This window comes from Mauremys mutica, chromosome 13, assembly GCF_020497125.1.
Source record: "Mauremys mutica isolate MM-2020 ecotype Southern chromosome 13, ASM2049712v1, whole genome shotgun sequence".
Lineage (NCBI taxonomy): Eukaryota > Metazoa > Chordata > Testudines > Geoemydidae > Mauremys > Mauremys mutica.
In genome coordinates, this window is record NC_059084.1 from 19,995,602 (window position 1) to 20,018,474 (window position 22,873).

The 22,873-nt window shown below is 47.1% G+C and overlaps 1 protein-coding gene across 4 annotated transcripts; it reads left to right on the top strand.

Moving 5' to 3' along the window:
- Positions 1–3,034: 3,034 nt before the first annotated feature.
- LOC123348673 (BLCAP apoptosis inducing factor) lies at positions 3,035–19,327 on the top strand. 4 transcript variants are annotated; one of them, XM_044986271.1, is made up of 4 exons: positions 3,093–3,160; positions 15,044–15,226; positions 15,852–15,923; positions 17,529–19,327. In XM_044986271.1, exon 4 carries the CDS (start codon positions 17,647–17,649, stop codon positions 17,908–17,910), a length of 264 nt encoding a protein of 87 aa, XP_044842206.1. In that variant the 5' UTR covers positions 3,093–3,160; positions 15,044–15,226; positions 15,852–15,923; positions 17,529–17,646; the 3' UTR covers positions 17,911–19,327. The 4 variants fall into 4 exon arrangements, with proteins under 4 accessions (XP_044842205.1, XP_044842206.1, XP_044842207.1 ...); XM_044986272.1 differs by lacking the exon at positions 15,852–15,923; XM_044986270.1 differs by lacking the exons at positions 15,044–15,226; positions 15,852–15,923 and having other exon boundaries at positions 3,035–3,160.
- The last annotated feature ends 3,546 nt before the right edge of the window (positions 19,328–22,873 follow it).

Genomic DNA, 22,873 nt, shown 5'->3' on the forward strand with positions numbered 1-22,873 from the left:
TAGTGAGCATGTATGTTAGGCCCTGGGTTACACATCAGGGGGCTGGTGAGCATGCCCCTTACCCCAGGCTGCGGGTGGGCATGAATAGTTTGTAGGGGGCCATGAGGATTCCTGATCCCTACCTTTTTTCAGCACTGTTTCAAACACATGTTTCTCCTGACTGTCTCATTTCTGGAAGCAGTAGCTGGGAGTGATGGAGCCAGTTCAGGTTTGTGGAGTTCCCCAGCCTTGCACAGAACCAGCAGGGCACTACCTACTTTGCCAGTAGTCCCATCAACAGAGCTAAGGAGGATTCATGGTGGGGCCTGTGATGTTAGCGCTGACAACAGCATGGCTCCTACTGGGATAAGAGACCCGCATACGAGACAATAATAGAATGTGTCATTGTGCATGGCACTACAGTAGCACAGCTGTAATTAAACTGACATTGATAACTACCTGCCGTATGGATTGGCAGAGGTCTCAGGTATGTAAACACAGACATCCTTGCTTTGTACTGACACTGAACAGCAGGTGTAGAGACATTGACGGGGGAGGCTGGATCAAGTGCTTCTTTTTGGAGCGGAGAACCACATTAGAACATTGGCAATCTACCAGTGAAACAGAGCTTCGTGCTCCAAAGTCCTCTGTGTCCTTTCACCCCCGAGTCTCACTACGTGGGGTACTTGGGCCCTATCTATACTACAGCTCTGACCTCATCAGCAGCACATGGTTATCTGACAGAGACATCAGCACTCTAACATGGAGGTTTGTTTGCAATGTCACTAAGACAGCATAGTTATGAGTTGGAATCAGGAAATTGCACTACAGTCAGATCATATTAGGATTACGACTTGTATTACAGAAGCTCTTAACAGCCCTGTTATATTCACAGCATGCACACAAAGTGTTAGGAACCACTCCCCCGCTCCTTTCCTGGAAGGTTGCAACGTAATAGAACAGACTCCAGAACTCATCCCCACAACAACAAAACACAGAGAGAAAACAGGCTGCTCCCTAAGGCAGAGAGGCACCACTCACCCCACCTTGCTCCAGATCACACACTTCACAACAGAGCCCCCCTGCCTGCAAGCAGGGCCAGAAACCCCCTTAAAACTTAAAGTGAGAGCCTGTAATTGTAACACAGTTTTCATTACACTACAGGCCCCAATTGAGATCGGGACCCAATGTGCTAGGCACTGCACATACACATAGTCCCTGCCCCAAAGCGCATACACTCTAAATATCTGAGACACACAAAAGGGTGGGGGAAAGGAAGTATTATTACCACCATTTTATAGAGAACTGATAAACAGGAAGATCAAGTGATTGCCCAAAGTCGAAGAGGAACTCCGTGTGGTATTAGGGCTGACTTTAAGGTCTAAGGTGTGAAGTTCTTGTTGTTATGCAACACCTGTGCATAGCAGAAAGTGCTACCATGCTGATTTGATACTGTTTGACCCCCACTTTGCACAGGTGTCAATGAAGACACAAGGTGCAATGTAGGGGATAGGAACACGGCTGCAGAGAGCCTGAAAGAGCAATTGAAAGCACAATGGCTGACCCTGAAAGAAACCTGAAGAGAGGTTTTTGGGTCAGGGATGCAGGCTGAAAAGAGTACCCTGGGTGCTGTGAACAAAATAAGCTGTTTCCTTCTATTTGATTCCTTCTGCATTCAGAGACACAGGACTTAGTACATTCTTTGTGAATAGACAAAACTGCATCCAAGAAAATACATCACTGTCACCGATTTCTCCTCCTAATTAGAAAAACCTACAACCCCCCCACCCCGGTTGTTGCCTAGTTATTCAGGGCAAAAGGGGCAACACTGGTTTTTGCCAGTGTGATCAGACACGAGTGATACATTGCAGTCATGTTACAATGGAGGCTGCTACACAGAATGAGATCTACATGAACAAACGACATGTCCAGTACAGTAGGAAGGCACAGGAAGCCTATTATTTTGGAAACATTAGCAATGTGTTCTCTACCTCTCCCTGCTATCCACATTATATGATGCTTCTCCACCAGAGACAAATGACAAACCAGCCACATGGCTCCAGTTGCTACCTAGCTCTGGAGATGGGCCAAAGCCATTAAAACTGAAGTGCAAGGGTGTTTGGATCTAGTGTTTTCATTTTATCTGCTATGAAGATAAAGGTACAAGATAGTTATAATGACTTCTAAGCCAGTTTAATTAATTGGGGGGCCTGATTCATGATTTTTGAATATTTGAAATTGGCAACACTATCTGGTTGATGTAAATTGGTGTGCCTTCATTAAAGTAAATTAAGTTATGCCAATTTGCGTCAACTGAGAATCTGTCCCCATATCTCTTATGCAAGCTATGCAATGATAGTCAAAGCTAATTTTTCTGGCTATAAACTGTGTGGATTTTTCCTCGCTATATTGCATTGCACGAGTGGTATGATGAATTGTGTGTATGGTAGAGGGATGGGGCAGGATTGTATATGAGAGGTTTTCCAAAGCCTGGAGATGCCTGGGGGCAGGGGATGATGATCCAGTGGGGCTGACCCAGTATTAGTCACCAACACCGCACACACAATTGCATGCTCCATCGCAGGGCTTGTATGAGGGCAGCCGGTGGCCTCCAGCTTTAATATCCCTAGAAAAATGTGTTTATTATTTTTTAAAAAATGCACCATTGCAATGGCGCTTGAGGAGAGTTATGCTGCAGTACTACAGAGAGCTATTCAATTAACATGGCCACTTGAATGTCCACAGCAATCTCCCCACCCTTGGAGGAGGCCAGCCAGCTGCAGCTCCCCCAGCACCACACCCAGGACCAGGCTCCAGCGATCTCTGCAGCGCCCCACGCGCCACCGCACGCTGCGTATCCACGAGACTGGAATCTCCAGGCGGCGCTCAGCCGGGGCTGTCCGTGGCGGTGCCTGATCAAAATACGCCCAGACCATCTACCTGGGGCCAGGTTTCCCCGGGGAGCGCTGAGGAGGAGTAAGGGAGGGTGCTAACTATTGGGGGGGCCGGGCTACCGGGGTGACACGGTGCGGGACAGAGACAGGCAGTGGGAAAGGCAGCCCAAGAGGAGAGCCTTCGCGACTCAGGCAGAGAGCCGCTAGCTGGGGACCTGCGGGAGTGACGGGCGCAGGCGCAGTGGAGCGCAGCGACAGCGGGACGGTCCGGGCGGCGGAGAGCGCAGGTAACGGGAGCTTCTGAGGTCTAAGGCCCCAGGGGGGCCTCTCCGAGCGCGAGAGCGGCCTCCCCGGCCCGGGGGAGGCAGGGTCCCCGCTCCTGGCTGCGGGGGGGCCTGTGCCTGGCCTCCGGGGCTCCCTGAGCGCGGTGGGGCCGGCGGGCCCGCCGGGCAGGGGTCCCGAGGCGCGGCCCCCGTTACCCGCCCCGCCGTACGGGCAGCGTGGCTCGCGCTCGGGTCCCCCTGGGCTCGAGGGCTGTGGTGGGTTCCGGAGCCCGGGCTCGGCGGTGCCTCCCTGGCCGTGGGCTCTCCACGGGGGGCGGGGGCAGGTTCCTGTTTTCTGCGAAGATCCAAGTGGGGGGCCCCGTCAGAGGCTTTCCCCAGAACTAACACGTAAAGCGCCGGTTGGGGCCCACAGCTTGGCGAGGGGTCGGTGTGCGTGGAGAACCCGACAGCGGGCCCCGGCAGATTATCCTTAGAAAAGTAAGGGCAGAGCGAGGGGCTCGGGGTGAGGCCTCGGTTGCCATTTCTTTGCTGATCCGTTTGTCTGGTTTCTCTGGATAGAAACACTTCCCCGCCTTTGGATCATCTGTCCTCTAGTTCAGAGGTGGGCAAGCTGCGGCCCACCTCTCCTGAGCGCCTGGCCCGGGAGGCTCGCCCCCGGCCCCTCTCCCGCAGCCTCATCTCGCCCCGCCGCCGGCGCAATGCTCTGGGCGGTGGGGCTGCGAGCTCCTGGGGCAGCGAAGCTGCAGAGCCGCGGCCTGACCCGGTGCGCTGTGCCGCACGGTGGCGTGGCTGGCTCCAGCCGGGCGGCGCGGCTCTCTGTCCTGCTGCTCTGGGTGGTGCGGCTGTAGCGCTGCCAGCCACCGGTGCTCCAGGCAGCGCGGTAAGGGGCTGGATAGAGGGCAGGGGAGTCCGGGGTGGTGGTTAGGGGTCGGGGCGGTCAGAGGGCGGGGAACAGGGGGGTTGAATGGGGGCAGGGGTTCCTGCGGGGTGGGCAGTCATGAAGAAGAGAGGGGGTTGCATGGAGGTGCGGGGAGCAGTCAGAGGCAGGGGTTCCGGGGGCCATCCAGGACAGAGAGAATGGATGGGGCAGGGGTCCTGGGGAGGCAGTCAGGAAGGAGAGGGGGGTTGGATGGGGTGGCGGGAGATCCGGGGGCTGTCAGGGGATGAGGGAGTCAGATAGGGGGTGGGAGCTGGGCACGGGCCATGCCTGTCTATTTGGGGAGGCACAGCCTCCCGCAACTGGCCCTCCTTACAATTTTGGCAACAGGATGTGGCCCTCAGGCCAAAGAGTTTGCCTGCCCCGATCTAGTTCTTTTCTGATCCCCTTCATGTCCCTTGTGTCTGTAGATCTCCCTTCTTCCAGTTCTTGGCTTTCTATGATTTTTAACTTTAAAAAAAAAAGTGCACAACTCTCCTCATAAAAACTAATCTGGGCTAAATTTGACAGTCACAATCAGCATTAGCTCTGTTTCCTGTTTATGTATTGCATCCATTTCCTTTGCTGGTGCTGGACCATGCTTGTAAGTTGGCTGCAGTTTAGGGTGGTAAGGCAGTGCTGGTATGGCCCTCTGCACTGAACAGATATGTAGAAAAATGTGTTTAAATAGTAACAGGCATATAATTCACTTTAGTAGATGTTGTGTTAATCCTGCTGCTTAGATGCAAGCATAGATGGATGACATGACAAATGATTAACTGTAGCTGTTTTGATGACTACTTTGGTTTGATCTTTCTTCTTAAGATTGTGATAGGGAGACAGTATTGTCACCTGAAGATCAATGGTGGGTTAATTATTTGCAAGGTAGTTCAGTGGCTCTCAAAATACTTTTTTTTTTTTAAGTAGTGCAATGATTATCTGTAATTTACCATGAAAAAAATTTGCTGCTCTTTGCTGTCATTCTCTTCTACATATCTCAGTCTTCTCTCTCTCTCCTTTCAGAGTCAGGCAGATAGCATGAAGTGCCAATCTTAAGAACATAAGAATGGCCATACTGGGTCAGACCAATGATCCATCTAGTCCAGTGTTTTGATGGTGGCTAGTGTCAGATGCTTCAGAGGGAATGAACAGAACAGGGCAATTTCAAGTGATCCATCCTTTGTCATCCAGTCTCAGCTTCTGGCACTTGGGGGTTTAGGGACCCCTGGAGCATGGGGTTGTGTCCCTGACCATCTTGGCTAATTGCCATTGATGGACCTATTCGGCATGAACTTCTCTAATTCTTTTTTGAACCCAGTTATGCTTTTGGGCTTCACAACACCCCATGGCAATGAGCTCCACATGTTGACATTGTGTGAAAAAGTACTTCTTCATGTTTGTTTTAAACCTGCTGCCTATGTGTTTTGTCAGGTGATCCCTAGGTCTTACGTTATGTGAAGGGGTAAATAATACTTCCCTATTCACTTTCTTCACACCATTCATGATTTTATAGACTTCTATCATATCCCCCGCCCCCTGTCATCTTTTTTCTAAGATTTATAGTCCCAGTCTTTTTAATCTCTCCTCTTATAAAAGCTGTTCCATACCCCTTGATCATTTTTGTTGCCTTTCTCTGCACCTTTCCCACTTCTAATATATCTTTTTTGAAATGGGAGGATTAGAACTGCAGGCAGTATTCAAAACTGGGCATACCATGAGTTTTCATAGTGACAACATTATATTTTCTGTCTTATTATCTATCCCTTTCCTAATGGTTCCTAACATTCTGTTAGCTTGTTTGACTGCCACTGTGCACTGAGTGGGCATTTTCAGAGAACTATGCATGATGACTCTAAGATCTTTCTTGAGTGGTAACAGCTAATTTAGATCCCATTATTTTTTATGTATAGTTGGGATTATTTTATCCAATGTGCATTTCTTTGTATTTATTAACACTGAATTTCATCTGCCATTTTGTCACCCAGTTTTGTAAGATCTCTTTGTAACTCTTTGCAGTCAGCTTTGGACTTAACTGTCTTGAGACTTTTGTATCATTTGCATATATCGCCACCTCACTGTTTGTCCGCTGTTCCAGATTATTTATGAATATGTTGAACAACGCAGGTCCCAGTACAGATCTTTGGGGGATCCTGCTATTTACCCTTCTCCACTTGTGAAAACTGACAACTTAGTACTATCCTTTTTTTCAACCAGCTAGTGATCCATGAAAGAACCTTCCCTCTTATTCCATGACATCTTAGGGCATTGCCACACTTGCAGATGTAGAGCGCTGTGAGTTAAACCTGCCTTCGAAGAGCGCAGTAGGGAAAGCACTGCGATTTGTCCACACTGACAGCTGTTTGTACACTGGCGTTGCCACATTTGCAGCACTTGCAGCGGCATTGGAAGCAGTGGATTATGGGCAGCTATCCCAGCATTCAAGTGACTACCAATGTGATATATGCCATCATGTGCCAGCAATGCCCCTCTGCCATGTACATTGGCCAAACTGGACAGTCTCTACACAGGAAAAAAAAATGGACACAAATCTGACATCAGGAATCATAACATTCAAAAACCAGTAGGAGAACACTTCAACCTCTCTGGTCACTCAGTAACAGACTTAAAGGTGGCAATTTTGCAACAAAAAAGCTTAAAAAACAGACTCCCAACAAGAAATTGCTGAACTAGAATTAATTTGCAAACTAGATACCATTAACTTGGACTTGACTAGAGACAGTGAGTGGCTGGTTCATTACACAAAGTGAATCTATTTCCCCATGTTAAGTATCCTCACACCTTCTTGTCAACTGTCTGAATGGTTTCAGAGCAGCAGCTGTGTTAGTCTGTATCTGCAAAAAGAACAGGAGTACTTGTGGCACCTTAGAGACGAACAAAGTTTTTTTTCTCCTGCTGATAATAGCTCATCTTAATTAATTAGCCTCTTAGAGTTAGTATGGCAACTTCCACCTTTTCATGTTCTCTGTATGTGTATATATCTTCTTACTATACGTTCCATTCCATGCATCTGATGAAATGGGCTGTAGCCCACAAAAGCTTATGCTCAAATAAATTTGTTAGTCTCTAAGGTGCCACAAATACTCCTGTTCTTTAGGGCACTTCCATCAGCCGGAATAAGGCTGTAGTGTAGACACTGACAGAATTTGCGGTAGACACCTAGTGCCTCTAAATTCCAGGGAGACGTTTGTGTTTCTGAAAAGCTGAATAGTTGACCATCTTCTTGGTGGTACGTGAGTGAGCTCTTGCTGTAAAGCCTTTTAGCTGCCAAACTGGGTGGCAGCTTGACTAGCATGCTGGGACGGAACGATTCATAAATCACCTAAGTTTTGCCTTCCCTCTGGACCAACACCTGCTTAACAGCAACCCTAATGAGGGCTGAATAAGATTACCACTGAGCACTTCTCTGGGTGTTTAGTGGGGATAATCAGAGCTGACTTTCACTAGTTAGGGGTAAGTAGAGCCCTAAGGTAATTGGGAGTGGCACACTCTCTCTGCAGAAGAGAGGGGATATAAAATGGGTATCCATGGACTAATATATAGGGACTGTAGCTTAATGAATACCTTACAACTAAAGTGATGATGAATTAAGCCTTTTCGCCTTGTAAACTATCCAGGAACAGATCACAAGCTCCTCAGATGTATTTATTCTAGTAGCTTTTTGAATACTTCATTGCAAATACTTAAAATTAGAGTAGTGCTGGTTACTTGTGACTGGTTAAATAATTCATAATGTTGTTTTTGTTCCCTGACTGTGCAAGTATTTATGCATATGAATCTTAAAATTGTTCCTAATTGTTAAGTTAGACCTTGGTGGTTTCAATAACTGAATCATAGAAACGTAGAGTTGAAAGGCACCTCAAGAAGTCAAGTGCATCCCCCTGCGCTGTGGCAGGACCAACTAAACCTAGACCAACCCTGATAGGTGTTTGTATAATGTGCGCAGCCCTCCTCACTGTCCGCCATCTCTGACAGAAGCTCGGAGCGTGCACAACTCTCCACTGTCGTAAGTGTTGCAAGCACAGGACATGTGATCCTCTGGTATTTGCAGAGCTGTAAGAATAATCGAATCAGCGGGGAACATGACAGTTTCTTGGAGGATAGGCTGCTGTGGGATATAGCAAGAACCAATTCAGAGTTGTTGGTGCCATTTACAGAGCAGCTGAAGATGGTGGAGTGATACTTCTGGGTCTGAGAAACAAGCACTGACTGATGGGATCGCATCATAATGCAGGCGTTGGGAGAGGAGCAGTGGCTGCAGAACTTTCGGATGTGCAAGACCACATTCCTGGATCTGTATGCCACGCTCGCCCCAGCTCTCCAGCATAGGACACTGAAGTGAGAGCTGCACTGACAGAGAAGAAGCAAGTGCCGATCGCATTGTGGAAACTTGCACCGCTAGATTGCTACCGATCAATGAGAAATCATTTTGGAGTTGGAAAATCCACTATGGGAGCCGTTGTCCTGCAGATGTACAGGGCCATTAATCACCTCTTGCTACACAGGACTGTGACTCTTGGCAATGTGCAGAACTCATTGGATGGATTTGCAGCATTGCAGTGATAGACGGCGCACACATCCCTATTTTGGCACCAGACCACTTTTCCACAGAGTACATAACAGTGCTGCCTTCCTATGGTTATGCAAGCATTGGTGGATCACAAGGGACGCTTCATCGACATCAATGTTGGCTGGTCAGGGAAGGTGCATGACAGTCACATCTTTAAGAACACAGGACTGTTCAGAAAGCTGCAAGGAAGGACTTTTTTCCCAACTGGCAGATTACCATAGGCAATGATGAAATGCCAGTAGTGATCCTAGTGGACTCAGCCTACCTCTTGTTCCCCTGGCTCATGAAGCCATACACCGGCCACCTTGACAGCATCAAGGAAAGATTTAACTACTGGCTTAGCAGGTGCAGAATGACAATTGAATGTGCTTTGATAGATTGAAGGGATGTTGGTATTTACCCTCAAGATTGGATTTCAGTGAGAAAAATATCCCCGTGGTTATAGGTAGGACCCTACCAAATTCACAGCTGTGAAGAATGTGTCACAGACCGTGAAATCTAGTCTCCCCCTGTGAAATCTGGGTAGTATATGTGCTTTTACCCTATACTACACAGATTTCACGGGAGAGACCAGCATTTTTCAAATTGGGAGTTCTGACCCAAAAGGGAGTTGCGGGGAGGGTCACAAGGTTATTTTAGGGGGGTCTGCAACTCCTTTTTGGGTCAGGACCCCTACAATTACAACACCTTGAAATTTCAGATTTAAATAGCTGAAATCATGAAACGTACGCGTTTTTAAAATCCAATGACCATGAAATTAACCAAAATGGACCGTGAATTTGGTAGGGCCTAGTTATAGCTGCCTAGTGTGCTGGATAATGTGGGAAGCAAAGGGGGAAAAGTTGCGGCTGGGGCAAAGGGTAGAGGTGGAGTAGCTGTCTGCAGTGTTTGAGCAGCCAGAACACAGCTGAGGGAGGCTTTGAAAGAGCTTTTAAACAGCAACCCACAATAATGTATTGTGGTGTACTGTGCTCTACCTGGCCCTGCTGATTTGGGGCCTGTTAAGAATTGTGTGATGCTTGATGTACATCTATGACTATACCACTGTCAGTGCACCTATGAATTTTGCAGTGCTTGCTGTATATTTGATATTATACTGTTTGCCACTGATCCTGAGAGTTGTTACACTATACAGCAACAAGTAGGTGATTTCAGAACTGCTTGGCACTCTGCAGCATATGTTTGTGAACTAATAAAGATGAATTATTTTCCAATAATTCCAAGAATTTTATTCAGTAATAGAACCAGTACAAAGAAAAGTCTGTGCAATTTAAAAGCAAATACCATTCTGTTCCATTAATTTATTAACAAGGGGAAGAACATTCATGTCCATTTTACATCCACGTACAGCAACTGTGGCATTCACAGATCAGTGTTTGTGAAGCTGTGGTTGTCCTTTAATGTCACCTGGATAGAGTGTTAGGGGTGGGGATATGGCCCCTGAAAAAACATGGTATGTAGGGGTGTGTGTGGGTGTGCGCACACTCTGTAATGAAATTCTCCATCGTCTGCAAAGGGAGGGGAGGTGGGAGTCCAGGATTGTTGAACCTGTAGGTCCACAAGAGTCTGCAGCATCTGTTTGCTGCCAGTGAAGCCCCATTATGTCCTAGTGCATCTCCCTCTCCTTTTCCTGCTGGGACCCCTGGGCCTTTCTCTTGTCCACTCTTTCTTTCTCTGGGCTATCAGCAGTGTTCACCTTCCAGGCTCTCTGCTCATTGTGTGATGCAGCACTGGCTTGGAGAATCTCACTGAACGTGTCTTCTTTTTCCTCCATAGCTGGCTTAGGTGTTCAGTGGGTGTATAGGGGGAACCCCTCAAGGCTACAATGGCAGCAGCTGCAGATAAAACACACAGAGTATAGTTGCAATGGAAAGTGAAAGCTAAGATTCAGAACTCTCTTTCCTTGTTCCCGCAAAGTTTTAAACAAGACAGGTATATTGACACTTCTGCTTTGGAGTGCTTGGGCAAGCCACTGCTCTCAGGACCAGACATGGTGAGTATGGCCCTCCAGGGGTGAGGAAAATGAGGAGGCAAATGCTTGGTTGTATGAAACTATGAGTATAGGGTATTGGTACTGAATACTAGCACCATATTCCACAGGCAATGATGATTTTAGCTGATATCTCACTCCTGAAAGTAACAAAGGCACAGAAAGAACAGCTGCTGGTGGTGTTCCAAAGCTGCCCAGGCCTGTATGCTGCTAGGTTGTGTGCTGCATTGGTGCCTGCTGAAGTTAGCACTGACTAGTATGGGAGAAGTGTCCTACAATAGAGGAAGAAATAAGGCTGCCATCCTAGAAACGATTGGGAGAGGATTGCACAGTACCTTCAAGGAAGTTTCATTGAGATTTCTCAGGAAGATTCAAGGGACATTTCTGTACATAAACAAAATGCTCTGTATAGCCCCCCCCCCTTACCTAACTTTACAGGGGAATAAAAAACAGATAACAGTGCTACCTCTTCATTTTACCACTACCTCTTCTAGTACGAGTAAATTAATGAAGTGTCAATAGCTGTGTCCTGTTAAATTGGGGGTGCCACCACTGTAATTTACACACTCACAGGAGGTTCCTTCCCCTGCATCAGGCTTCCCCATTCTCAACTGAGCAGAGTGCGGTGGAGTCTTAAACAGATCCTGTCTTGTGGCATAGCAGGACCCCCATGTTGCATGTCCCTCATCGTCCTTGCTGCTCGCACCAGGGCCTCGTGGTTTGGGCTCCCTGGAAGTATCCATGGTGGTGTGCAGGGTGATGGTGGGATTCTGCCAAATATGGCTTGTAGCTCTTTGTAAAAATGGCAGGTCTGCGGCTCAGCACCAGATTGACTGTTGGCCTCACTAGCCTTCTGATATGCCTGATGTAGTTCCTTCCCTTTCACGTAGCACTGCTGCTGGTCGCTGTTGTACCCCTTCTCCTACATCCCCTGAGCACTCTGCACATAGATGTCCAAGTTTCTACAGTTGGTTTGTAGCTGTGCTTGCAAAGCTCCTTCTCCCCACAAGCCCAGGAGATCCAATATCTGCTGTCTACTTCAAGCAGGAGTGCACCTGGAGCATGTAGCCAGCCTGGTCAGCTGTGGAGTTTTATGCAACAATGGAGAGCTGCTAGGTGTGCTCACCAACTGGAACAATCAAGAAAAGGCTCTTCCAAAATTTGCAGGGCTTTAAAGGGGAAGGGTGGCCTTCTGGTCTCCATGTCTTGCAGGCAGTGGAGTTCACAGTTGTGACCAGAGCAGTCAGTGTCAGTCATTTGTGAGACGGCTGCTGAAGGACTATTAGGGGCCATATAAGTAAAGCAGTGTCTATACTTGCACTGAGTGGACCTCAGTACACTGACCATGGCTCAACGCCCCTTAGGGAGTTGGTGATACTATGTTGCTGTAACAAGACACTTACATCAGTAGGAGACAGATTTTAAGTGTAGACACATGCACAGCTAGGTTGATGCAAGGTGGCTTATGTTGACCCAACTTTGTAGTGTAGACCAGGCCTTAATCTTGTTTGTTGTGAATTAAGCCCATTACTACTTGTCCTATCTCCTGTGGATATGGAGAACAGTTGATCACCATCCTTTTATAACAACCCTTAATGTATTTGAAGGTTATCAGGTGCTCTCTCAGCTTTCTTTTCTCAAGACTAACCATGCTCAGTTTTTTAAACGTTTTCTGATAGGTCAGGTTTTCTGGACCTTTCATCATTTTTGTTGCTCTCCTCTGGACTTAGTCAGTTTGTCCTCCTTCCTAAAGTGTAGTGTCCATAATTGGACACAGAACTCAGCTGAGGCCTCACCAGTGCTGAGAAGAGAGAAACAGTTACCTCCTGTGTTTTCCACACACCATTCCTGTTAGTGGATCCCAGAATATTAGCTTTTTCCTCAGCTCCATCTCATTCATATTCAGTTTGTGATCTACTATAACCCCCAGATCCTTTTCAGCAGTACATTTAGCCTGTTGTTCCCATTTTGTAGTTGTGCATTTGATGTTTTTTCTTCCTAAGTGTAGGACTGTGCACTTGTCATTATTGAATTTAATCTTGTTGATTTCAGACCAATCCTGCAATTTGTAAAGGTCATTCTTCAAAATGCTTGCAACTCCTCCCATCTTGGTGTCATCTGCAAATTTGATAAGTGTACTCTCCACTCAATCATCCATGTCATTAATGAAAGTACTGAGTGATACTGGACCTGGGACATACCCCCTGGGTCCCCACTAGATACATCTTCCAAATTTGACAGAGAACCATTGATAAGTACTCTTTGAGTATGGGTTTTCAGCTAGTTGTGATCCAACTTATAGTTATTTCATCTAGACCACATTTCCCCTGTTTGCTTATGAGACTGTCATGTATGACTGTCAAAACCCTTACAAAAATCAAGATATATCCCATCTACTACTTCTCCCAATCCACCAGGCCAGTAACCTTGTCAAAGAAGGCAATTAGGTTAATTTGGGAATCATTTGTTCTTAATAAATCCATGCTGGCTATTCCCATAACCCTATTATCCTCTTGGTGCTTAAATGTTGTTCATGGGAGCAAGTGGAAAGGATGTGAGCATGACTGGCGTGGATTCACTAATGAGCATGAGCGACTGTCTGTGGAAAACCATTTGTATTTGCTTAGCTCTGATGTAGTGGGTGGCTCAGACCCTGAGGGTATTGCAGGAACACTAGAGTAGGAGACTCCAATGCGCTGCCTGGAGATCATAGAAAGGAACAGTGAATTATTGAGTGCAGTGAGAGTGTCAGTTTTTTGTACGCTCTCTGACTCACGGGTCTAAAGTTAAACTTAGTGGTGCTAACAGCTGTGTAATGGATTCAGAGGAGCCACTGTGTGGCTGACAAACCAGATGAGAGTGAGTATAAGGACTGCAATCTGTAAAGATGACAGTGCACATCTTAGCCAAGGAATCAATGAAAGATAAGTCAGAGGTGAATGAGATCATTAGGTTTGGAAGAAGCAGAATGCCATTGTGAGACGAGGAAGCACAGACAATGAAATGCTGCTGTATCGCATTTAATAACTTGCTGTCAGTACCTGGTAATCTACTAGAGCAGATAAGTGTAGTTTCCTTGAGGAAAAGGAGAAAATCAGGTGGGGATTCGGTGTGCTTGCTGTGTCCCTGCCTCAGGCTATTGCTCAGGAGTCTAGGCAGAAGTGGATACTTTAAAAATACTCTTGTAACTTAGATGAGAAATTGTGTGTCAAAGACCACAAACAAAATAAATATTTCACCATTTAGTAAAAGAAAGGTGATGTGGCTAAGATGACTGGAGTCTCCATGGGACACTCTCATAGCCTTGTTGGACTTGGGTGGTGCGGGAAAAAGAGGTGGAAAAGAGTACTTGTTACTATTAACAGCTGATCCTTAAAGGGCCCAACAGCTGTACCATGTGATTCAGTACACTGCAGTCCATTGGTGGAAATAGTGATTTTTGTGTATACTTTATATCAGGGGTCGGCAACCTTTCAGAAGTGGTGCGCCGAGTCTTCATTTATTCACTCTAATTTAAGGTTTTGCATGCCAGTAATGCATGTTAACATTTTTAGAAGGTCTCATTCTATAAGTCTATAATATATAACTAAACTATTGTATGTAAAGTAAATAAGATCTTTAAAATGTTTAAGAAGCTTCATTTAAAATTAAATTAAAATGTAGAGCCCCCTGGACCCAAGCAGTGTGAGTGCCACTGAAAATCAGCTCGCGTGCCACCTTTGGCATGCGTGCCATATGTTGCCCACCCATGCTTTATATAATGGTTAAGCTTGTAAAGTGCTTTGGGGGGAACACGAGGACAAAAGTTGCTATATAAGTAACAATAAGATTCATGTTGTGCATATGATATGGAGCAGTGTAGAAGGATTCAAGGAGAGCTGCAGAGCACTGACTTGCCACAATTGTTTTACTGCCTGCTGTCATACCATATGTTTGAATAGATAGGAATGAAAAGTGAGTGTCTGAGTAGGGAGAAGAGCAGTGACTTAGCTGCTCAACTCCCATGAGAGCTGTGCTGCTAAGCTCACTTCTGTGAACACTTACCCTGGGGAGGAACTAACTAATACTTAGCTTCTATAATGATGTTCATCTGAGGATCTCAATATGCTTTACAAAGGTTAATAGCCCTTCTGCACCTCTGTGATATAGGGAAGTATTATCTTATTAACTAACTACGGCCCATGGGGGGACAGACTGAAGCAGGAATAAAACCTTGGGAGTCCGATTCCTGTTTCTTGGCTGTAACCACTATAAATACTGACACCTAAAACAAATAACGTAGTAATTGTGAGGCCTGAAAATAAGCTCATTAGTTTTACTGATAAAGTAACCCCCACCTCCCCGACTCTCTGCTGGATGGTACTTTCTCTCCTCTCCACCACACCCTCCCAGGACCAACACCCCGTGCTTTCTCCAGAAATACTCCAAAACGCTGGTGATGTGCTGTCTGCCGGGATGGAGATGCTGGGCTGCCTCCTCTTTCATCGCTATTAAAATACACCCTCTCGCTGGTGGCATGGGGAGAATGTTGCATATGAGGCCGGAATGTGTTCCCAGCTCTTGCTGGAGGAGCAGGTACTCAAACATGCCTGGGAACTTCTTAATCTTTGTTATGACTTCACTCTCTTTTGACAGGAAACCATTTTCTTTGTGGCTGTGTTTTGGCTTTTTCATGCAGCCCCTTCTTCCCTCCTCATCCCCGCTCCGCTCGCCAGGAAATCCCATCCTTCTCTTCTAGTTTTAGCCAAGGGAATATGTTGTTATCTTCTCAGCTTCTTTGTCCCACTAGCCCCTCTGCAACTACAGTTTCTGTTCCTGCCTGGCTTGGCTCAGCCCTTCTGCCCTCTGAGACAAAGAGAACCATGCAGCTTAGTGTTTGAAGGAAGAAGGATCTTTAGGACAAGCCGTTATAAACCAGGAATGTGTTTGCTGTGCGTGGTCACTAGAACCCCTGGCACTTCTCTAAGAGGAGGGGCTTGCCCTGTTGTCCTTGGGCACATGTTTGTTTCCCTTGCCCTTTTGTGCCTTGGCTGCCTGCCATCCCCTTTAGCTGAGCTGTATAAATGTAGTTCTGAAGCACTGTGGGATGGAAGGTGCTGTATAAATGTAAACTGTTCTCATTAGCCCTTGTTGAGAGAGCTGCTGCCTGTGCCTTCGTTTTTCCCTTTACCACCACCACACTTTGTGTGTATTGTTTCAGCAAGGTACTGACAAGGAGTCAAAACCAGGACTAGTACCCTAATCCTACCATTGACTTGCTGTGTGATCTTGGGTAAGTGTCAGAATCCTCTTTCCCCATCCATTCCCCCATCTGTAAACTGAAAATATATCCTCCTTTCTAAAGTACTTCGAGATCCTTGGATGACAAATGCTATCTACAGCTAAGTATTCTAGCTTGAGCTGCTTAGATTGTTCCCTGTGGCTGCTGCTGATCTGTTAAAGGGAGCAGTGCAACTTAGTATTCTGATTGGCCACCCTCTCCATTCAGATGCCTTCTCAAAACATGCTGCTTTCACATGGTTTTATTATGATAATCCAAGGAAGGAAATCCCTTATGTATAAACACTGTCATTTTGAGATTGTCCTATATCTGATCCATCAGTGTATTTTGTCTGATCTGAATGTGTCTGTCTGGCTTAAATTGTAAATCCTTCAGGCAGAGACAGTCTCTCTCATTGTAGTGCTGTCATCATTCAGAGTTTAGCTACACATGGCTTGAATTTCATATTGCATGACTGGGATCTCTGGTGTCAGAATGCTGCATTAGAAGATGCATACTATGTTTGGGGCTAGGGGACTTTTTAATCGGCCCATGTGTGTGGAGAGGAGATGGTACATGGATGGGCTCAAGATATGAATTTTTCAACAATGTGTCTAAATGCCATAAAGGCATCTTTCTCTGACCTCCGCCCCACCTTTCCCTCTTCTAAGATCTTAAGAAGTTGCTGAGGGAAACTGAGTTTCACTGTTGCTTTGTACCTCCTCCCCAAGGGCTTTCTTTGCAATACCTGCATCTGTGTGAAATTGACTCTGGGTTTGCAGCTGCTGAGGAAAGGAATGATAAGCAGCACTGCAGAGCAGACTCGGTAGAATTCTCCCACTTTAGGTGCAGGCAGGAAAGCACGAAGCAACCTGGCAAAGGAGAGATTCCCACGATCCCATCCTCCAGTTCAGATGTGAAGATCTCATAAATCATCACAGTCCCTCTCACATGCTGTCAGCCTTATGCTAAACCACTTTTCCAGCTGTGCCTATTAGACAGATGTGATTTCCCCTTTGGAAGCAAAATTAGGTTCTGTTCCTTGTCTTCCATTACTTCCCACGCAACCACTCAGCGGTGATCTTTGTAAAGTGCACTTCCTGACATCACCTTCCAAATCTCTTCGGACAGTTTGAGCTGAGCCTGCACATTAGTAGGGAAACCAGCCACTCTAGTCTTGCCCCATGGAATCCTTTGCTTTCCCTCTAGCCTCCTACACTGCGCGAAGGGACTGGGTTTTTTACTACTTTGTTAGAATTTGAGCCAATGACACAAACAACAGCTGGCCTTTGGGAAAGAGAAGCATTGACCAGGAAGTTAGACCAAATCCATCTCCTTGTCAATGCAGGCTTGCCCCCCATTGTACATTTTTTTAATGTTTTATCTAGTGTTATGTACTAGTTGGTGGTATTTTCACCATTTCCCCAGGAGACTATAGTGCAGCCTCAGATCTCGGTGTGAGGAACTCCTAATACTAAACCATGTTAAAACAATGCCGTGATTGTCAGTGTACAGTAAATTGGGAGCAAATAAGTGACTTGGTGTATGAGGAGAATTGGTTTTTGGCCTCTCTAGCACATTACCCTAATCCTGACTGTTTTTCTTTTTCTTTTAAAGCTTTATCTTCACGTTACAGAACAGTGTTGGGAATCCTGCTCACCTGAGGAGCTGCAGGAAAAAGTTCTAGGAGTGCTTCTAATTGCTGCTGTCCCTGGGTCCCTGCCTGCCAGTCACTATGTACTGCCTTCAGTGGTTATTGCCTGTCCTCCTCATTCCTAAACCCCTCAACCCAGCTTTGTGGTTCAGTCACTCAATGTTCATGGGCTTCTATCTGCTGAGTTTCCTCCTGGAGCGGAAGCCATGCACAATCTGTGCCTTGGTCTTCCTGGCAGCCTTGTTCCTCATCTGCTACAGCTGCTGGGGGAACTGCTTCTTGTATCACTGCAGTGGCTCCCAACTGCCTGAGTCTGCTCATGATCCCAGCATAGTCGGTACCTAAAAGTACCTCCAGCTTGCTGACAGCTCTGGGTTTGCTTTTAAAGAGGGAGGGTTGGGTGAGGTTGGGGGCGGGGGGAGGGAGGGCTTGTTAGGCATGTGACTGAAGTACAAGCAGCCTGTTTTCTATAACGTGTGTGGACTACAGCGGCAAATTCCTGACCAGCCCTCCCACTTTGCCTATGAAATTTGATGTCAGTTGTTTACTGTGTGAATTCTGGCACTGCTACCTGCTTTTAGAAGCAGAAGAGTTATGTTTTCCTTTCCCTTAATTCTGGGAATGGACACTGGCCCTCTCCTCTGAGAAGTGGTGGAAGAAGGACCTGTCCAGCTGTTGCATGCTGGTCATCTGTGTTTGTCTCTCAGTTGTCTGTATAAGGCCACAGCTGTCTCTGTGGGAGCCTTGGGCCCACCAGTTCTGCTGAAGCGGTTGGAAGATTCTCCATGTTGCTGTTTGCGGGGGAGCTAGTCTTCATTGCACTGCTGTTCAAGGGGATTTGCAACAGTTAACAGATACACTCAGCTGAAAGCTGCTGGAGCCAGAGATTGCTGAGTCGTCATCTCCTGCTCATCATGCCAAATTGAAAAATGTGCACTGCCCAAGTGCTTTCTGAACTACTTGCATTCTCCCAGATCATAACTGAAAAAATTTTGAGTTGTCATGATGCTGCTTTTGAAGCGCTTCTCACAGGCATCAAAGCCTGCCTCCCTCTCTGCTGGGATTTCCAGTTGACAGAGGTCTTGACTCTTTGGATACAAAGCATGCTCTGCTGTGGTGTTTGGGGTTGTTTTAATTTCACTGTTAGTTGAAAACTGTCAGCATTCCTAGCTGGAATGATGAGGTGGGAGCAGGGAGGGAGGATTCAAAGTTTTTAGTAAGCATGATGTGGGGTGGTTCAAAATAGCAAACGGTTGTATCCATTTAACTGACAGTGTTTGCAGGCCGGGACTGTCTGTGCATTTTCTTGTGTCCCAAGCAAACCAGCTGCTGGTAATGTGCAATGGAGGGAGGGAGCAGTCCTGGGATCTCTGTTCTCTCCTGGCAGGCTGGTTTTGGGGAGCCTAGGGGAGGTTTCCCTAGTGGCACATGCTGTACAGCTTGCTTTCCTGCTCATCTGTTCCAATGCATAGCAGCAGCTCCCAGAGGGAATGGTGTTCCTTGCTGTGGCAAATGTTTGCTTGTGAGAAACTTAACCGGTTCTTGAAATACACTGGGTCTATCCACTTTCAAGGTTATGTTCCTGTCTGCCATCCATTTGTCTCCACACAAGCTTCTCCTACTGGAGAGCAGCAGAGATGGTTGCTGCTCTCTCAAGGGAGATTAAAACTAAAACCAGCTGTGAAACTTCCAGAGCATTGTATTATTTGTTCACTGCACAGCTGTTCACAATGTTCAATAAAGCTTTATAAACTTTGGTCTATGGACTTGTGCCAGTTGTGATGCATTCACTACCCCTGGACTAAGGCATTTGGATGAGTAATGTTTTCTGACCTTTTCTGCCCCACTCCACATTCTGTTCCCAGAACAAGCTGCAGCAAAACCTCCAAAAAAGTGGTTCAGGAGTGTACACCAGTGTTTGTCCTGTGACACACAGCTCCCCGAATACTGACTCTTTCCACTGATTATTTAATGTTGATTCAGGTTGTAAGGTTTAAACTGCCTTACACGTGGCTTTGGGACCTCATCCAAGTTGCAGCCCTGAACTGTGTGTGTGTTTTCTTTGACCTGCCCTTAGAGCTTGAAATCTAATACTCAGGATATAAGAATGGCCATACCAGGTCAGACCAAAGGTCCATCTAGCCCAGTATCTGTCTACTGACAGTGGCCAATGCCAGGTGCTCCAGAGGGAGTGAACCTAACAGGCAATGATCAAGTGATCTCTCTCCTGCCATCCATCTCCTCTGACGAACAGAGGCTAGGGACACCATTCTTACCCATCCTAGCTAATAGCCATTTATGGACTTAGCCACCATGAATTTATCCAGTTATGGGCACACTAGCAAAAGTGAGACCTGAAATTGCTGACATGCAGCACCACTGATTCAAGGTCCACTTCAAGGAAGTGAAGAGAGGGCTCTGGTGCCTTCACTTGAAGGGTTTGATGACAAGTAGAGGCAATGCCTGAAACCCCCCCGAGTACTTCCTGTATCATGGCTTCCATAGCTGTTACCACCATTGGAGCTATGCTGGGGTGAATTGATAAATGCCAATTTTGCCAATGTAGACTCAAGGTCAGTCCAGCACTGTGGAGGCAACACAGCTTCCAGCAAGAGTGGTCAAAAGTGTGGTGAGTGAGTGTGTTGGCTCTATCCTTTTAAAATATGATCCATTTCCCCCACCAGGCTTGTCCAATGGTACAGTGTGGGGCTTTGAGTTATAGAGGTCTGGAGTCATAGGCTAGTCTCCACTATGGCACTACATCGGTGCAGCTGCGCCGCTGCAGCGCATCTGGTGAAAACATGCTCTTTCCCTTGACATAATTACTCCACCTGAATGAGAGGCGGAAGCTATGTTGGTGGGACAACATAGCTATGATGCTCTCCTGCTGACATAGTGCAGTGGAGACACCGCTTTAAGTCTATGTAACATGGCACCCGGGGGGGAGGGTGGCTTTTTTAAACCTGGAGCCAGGTAAATTACATCTACTTAAGCGGTAGTGTAGACAAGCCCATAGCAAAAGCTGAAATGAAACTGACATTTCAAAGCTTAAGTCTCTCTTCAATGCAAAAATGTAAAGGGGATGACATGAGTGAAAGATACCTGGCCTCAGAAATTCTGAAATTAATTACTTGCAAAGCACGGAGACCCCTTTTTCATGAATTTAAAGAGTCCATAGAAATTATACTTGCCCAATTTATTAAAAAAAAGTCATAAAAGCAAGAGCAAGAACACTGCAGAGGTGAGCACCTGTCTGAGTAAGGAGAGTTGTCTTCCAACTACTTAAGAGTCCACAAGCATGGAAGGGAGATCTTAAAGCTGGTCAAACAGCAGAGAGTAATGGACTTTGAGACAGAAGTCATAATGACTCGGGATAAGGTAGAACAACAGAGATGCTCTCAACTATGTGTTTGTTTCAATTCAGGTCAGTAGACTTATGAGCCAAGAGAAGTTCTGTGAGCTGTGCCACATGAGCAGTTGGTTCTTACCTAGGTTGCACAAGAAGAGGTGTCCATATCACACACCCTTCACATTGGTTGTTGGCAGCAGTTTCAGCATCAGATGGGACAGGGAGACTGAAGTACTTTTGCTTCAGCTGGAAGGGATCACCCTTTAGGAAAATCAAAGCAGGTGCAAAGCACCAAGAAAGATTTTGCAAAATTGCTCACCTGCATCTGTCCTGTTACCAGAGGACTGCAGTTCTTGGAACCACCAGTCTGACATCTTTATAGTAATAATAACTTCACATGCATGAAGCTAAGCTGCAAGGCTGCAGCATGATTATTCCAGCACTACCAATTCAAAGTATCATGACTAACACAAGGTGCCAGGGGTCTCTCATATTGGTAAGGTAAAAGAACCCTGCTACCATCACCTGTTCCATATGGAGATACTCCAAGGGGCCGTAGTGCGTCTGTCCTCTGGTTGCAGGACTCTGTTGCAGGGGTGGGCAAACATTTTGGCCTGAGGGCTGCATCCAGTTTCCAAATTTGTATGGAGGGCCGGTTAGGGGAGGCTGTGCCTCCCGAAACAGCCAGGTGGGGCCTAGGGCTTGGCCCCTTCCCCCATCCGAGCCCCCACTGCTTCTCGCCCCCCGACAGCCTTGCCCCAGGACTCTGGCCCCCTCCCCCCCCGACTCCTGCTCCATCCAACCCCCTCCCCAGTTTCCTGACAGCCCCTGGACCCCCTGCTACCCCATCCAACCTCCCCTCTCCTTCCTGACTGCCCCCCTGGAACCCTTGCCATCCAACCACCCCTTCTCCCTGTCCCCTGACTGTCCCCTGCCACCCCATCCAACCCCCTCTCTCCTTCCTGACTGCCCCCCTGGAACCCCTGCCCCCATTCAACCCCGCCGTTCCCCACCCTCTGACTGTCCCGACCCCTATCCCCACACACACCCCTGATCACCACCCCAAACTCCCCTGCCCTCTATCCAACCCCCCTGCCCCCTTACCATGCTCCCTGGAGCACCTGTGCTGCCCAGAGCAACAGGACAGGCAGTCACACCGCCCGGCTGGAGCCAGCCACGCCACCGTGCAGCACAGCGCACCGGGTCAGGCCGCAGCTCTGCAGCTCTACTTCCCCAGGAACTTGCAGCCCCACTGCCCAGAGCATTGCGCTGGCGGCGGGGTGAGCTGAGGCTGTGCGGGAGGGGGAAGAGCAGGCGAGGGGCCAAGGGGGAGCCTCCCGGGGCAGGAGCTCAGGGGCCGGACAGGAGGGTCCCGTGGGCTGGATGTGGCCCGCTGGTCGTAGTTTGCTGACCTCTGCTCTATCGCATTCTTCTGCAATAATCTTACGCTAGCTAGCTCATGTCTAACTGGCCAAATGGAGACACATCACTGTTGCCACAGGAGTTGTGTTCCGCTCAAACTGAAACCAGTTTCCTTTGCCTCCTTACCCTGTGGTAGTTGAAGTCCAACTCAGCAATGATTCAAGGTCCACCACTTGTATAAAAGGTAGAAATTAAAGGATAGGCAGCATTATCTCGGGGGTTGGGAACTGGACAGTAATTATACCCTGTCAGTGTACTATGGTAGATGTGAGTAAACCTTGACCGGAAACAGGCTTAGTACTAGTGACATGCCTGCCATTAGGCAGTTATGGTGTGACGCGAATGAAAACCAATGCTTTTGCTTTGGAAATAATTAGAGCTGTGATTGCATTAGCCCATGTAACTCCTCTTTAAAAATAAAAAATATTTGGATGGTCTTTGCTAACTGGGGCCAGCTTCACTCTGATTGTGACTTAAATATTCGTAAAGTTAGAGCCTCCTCTTGCACTAGACCATGCAACATCTGCGGGGAACAAG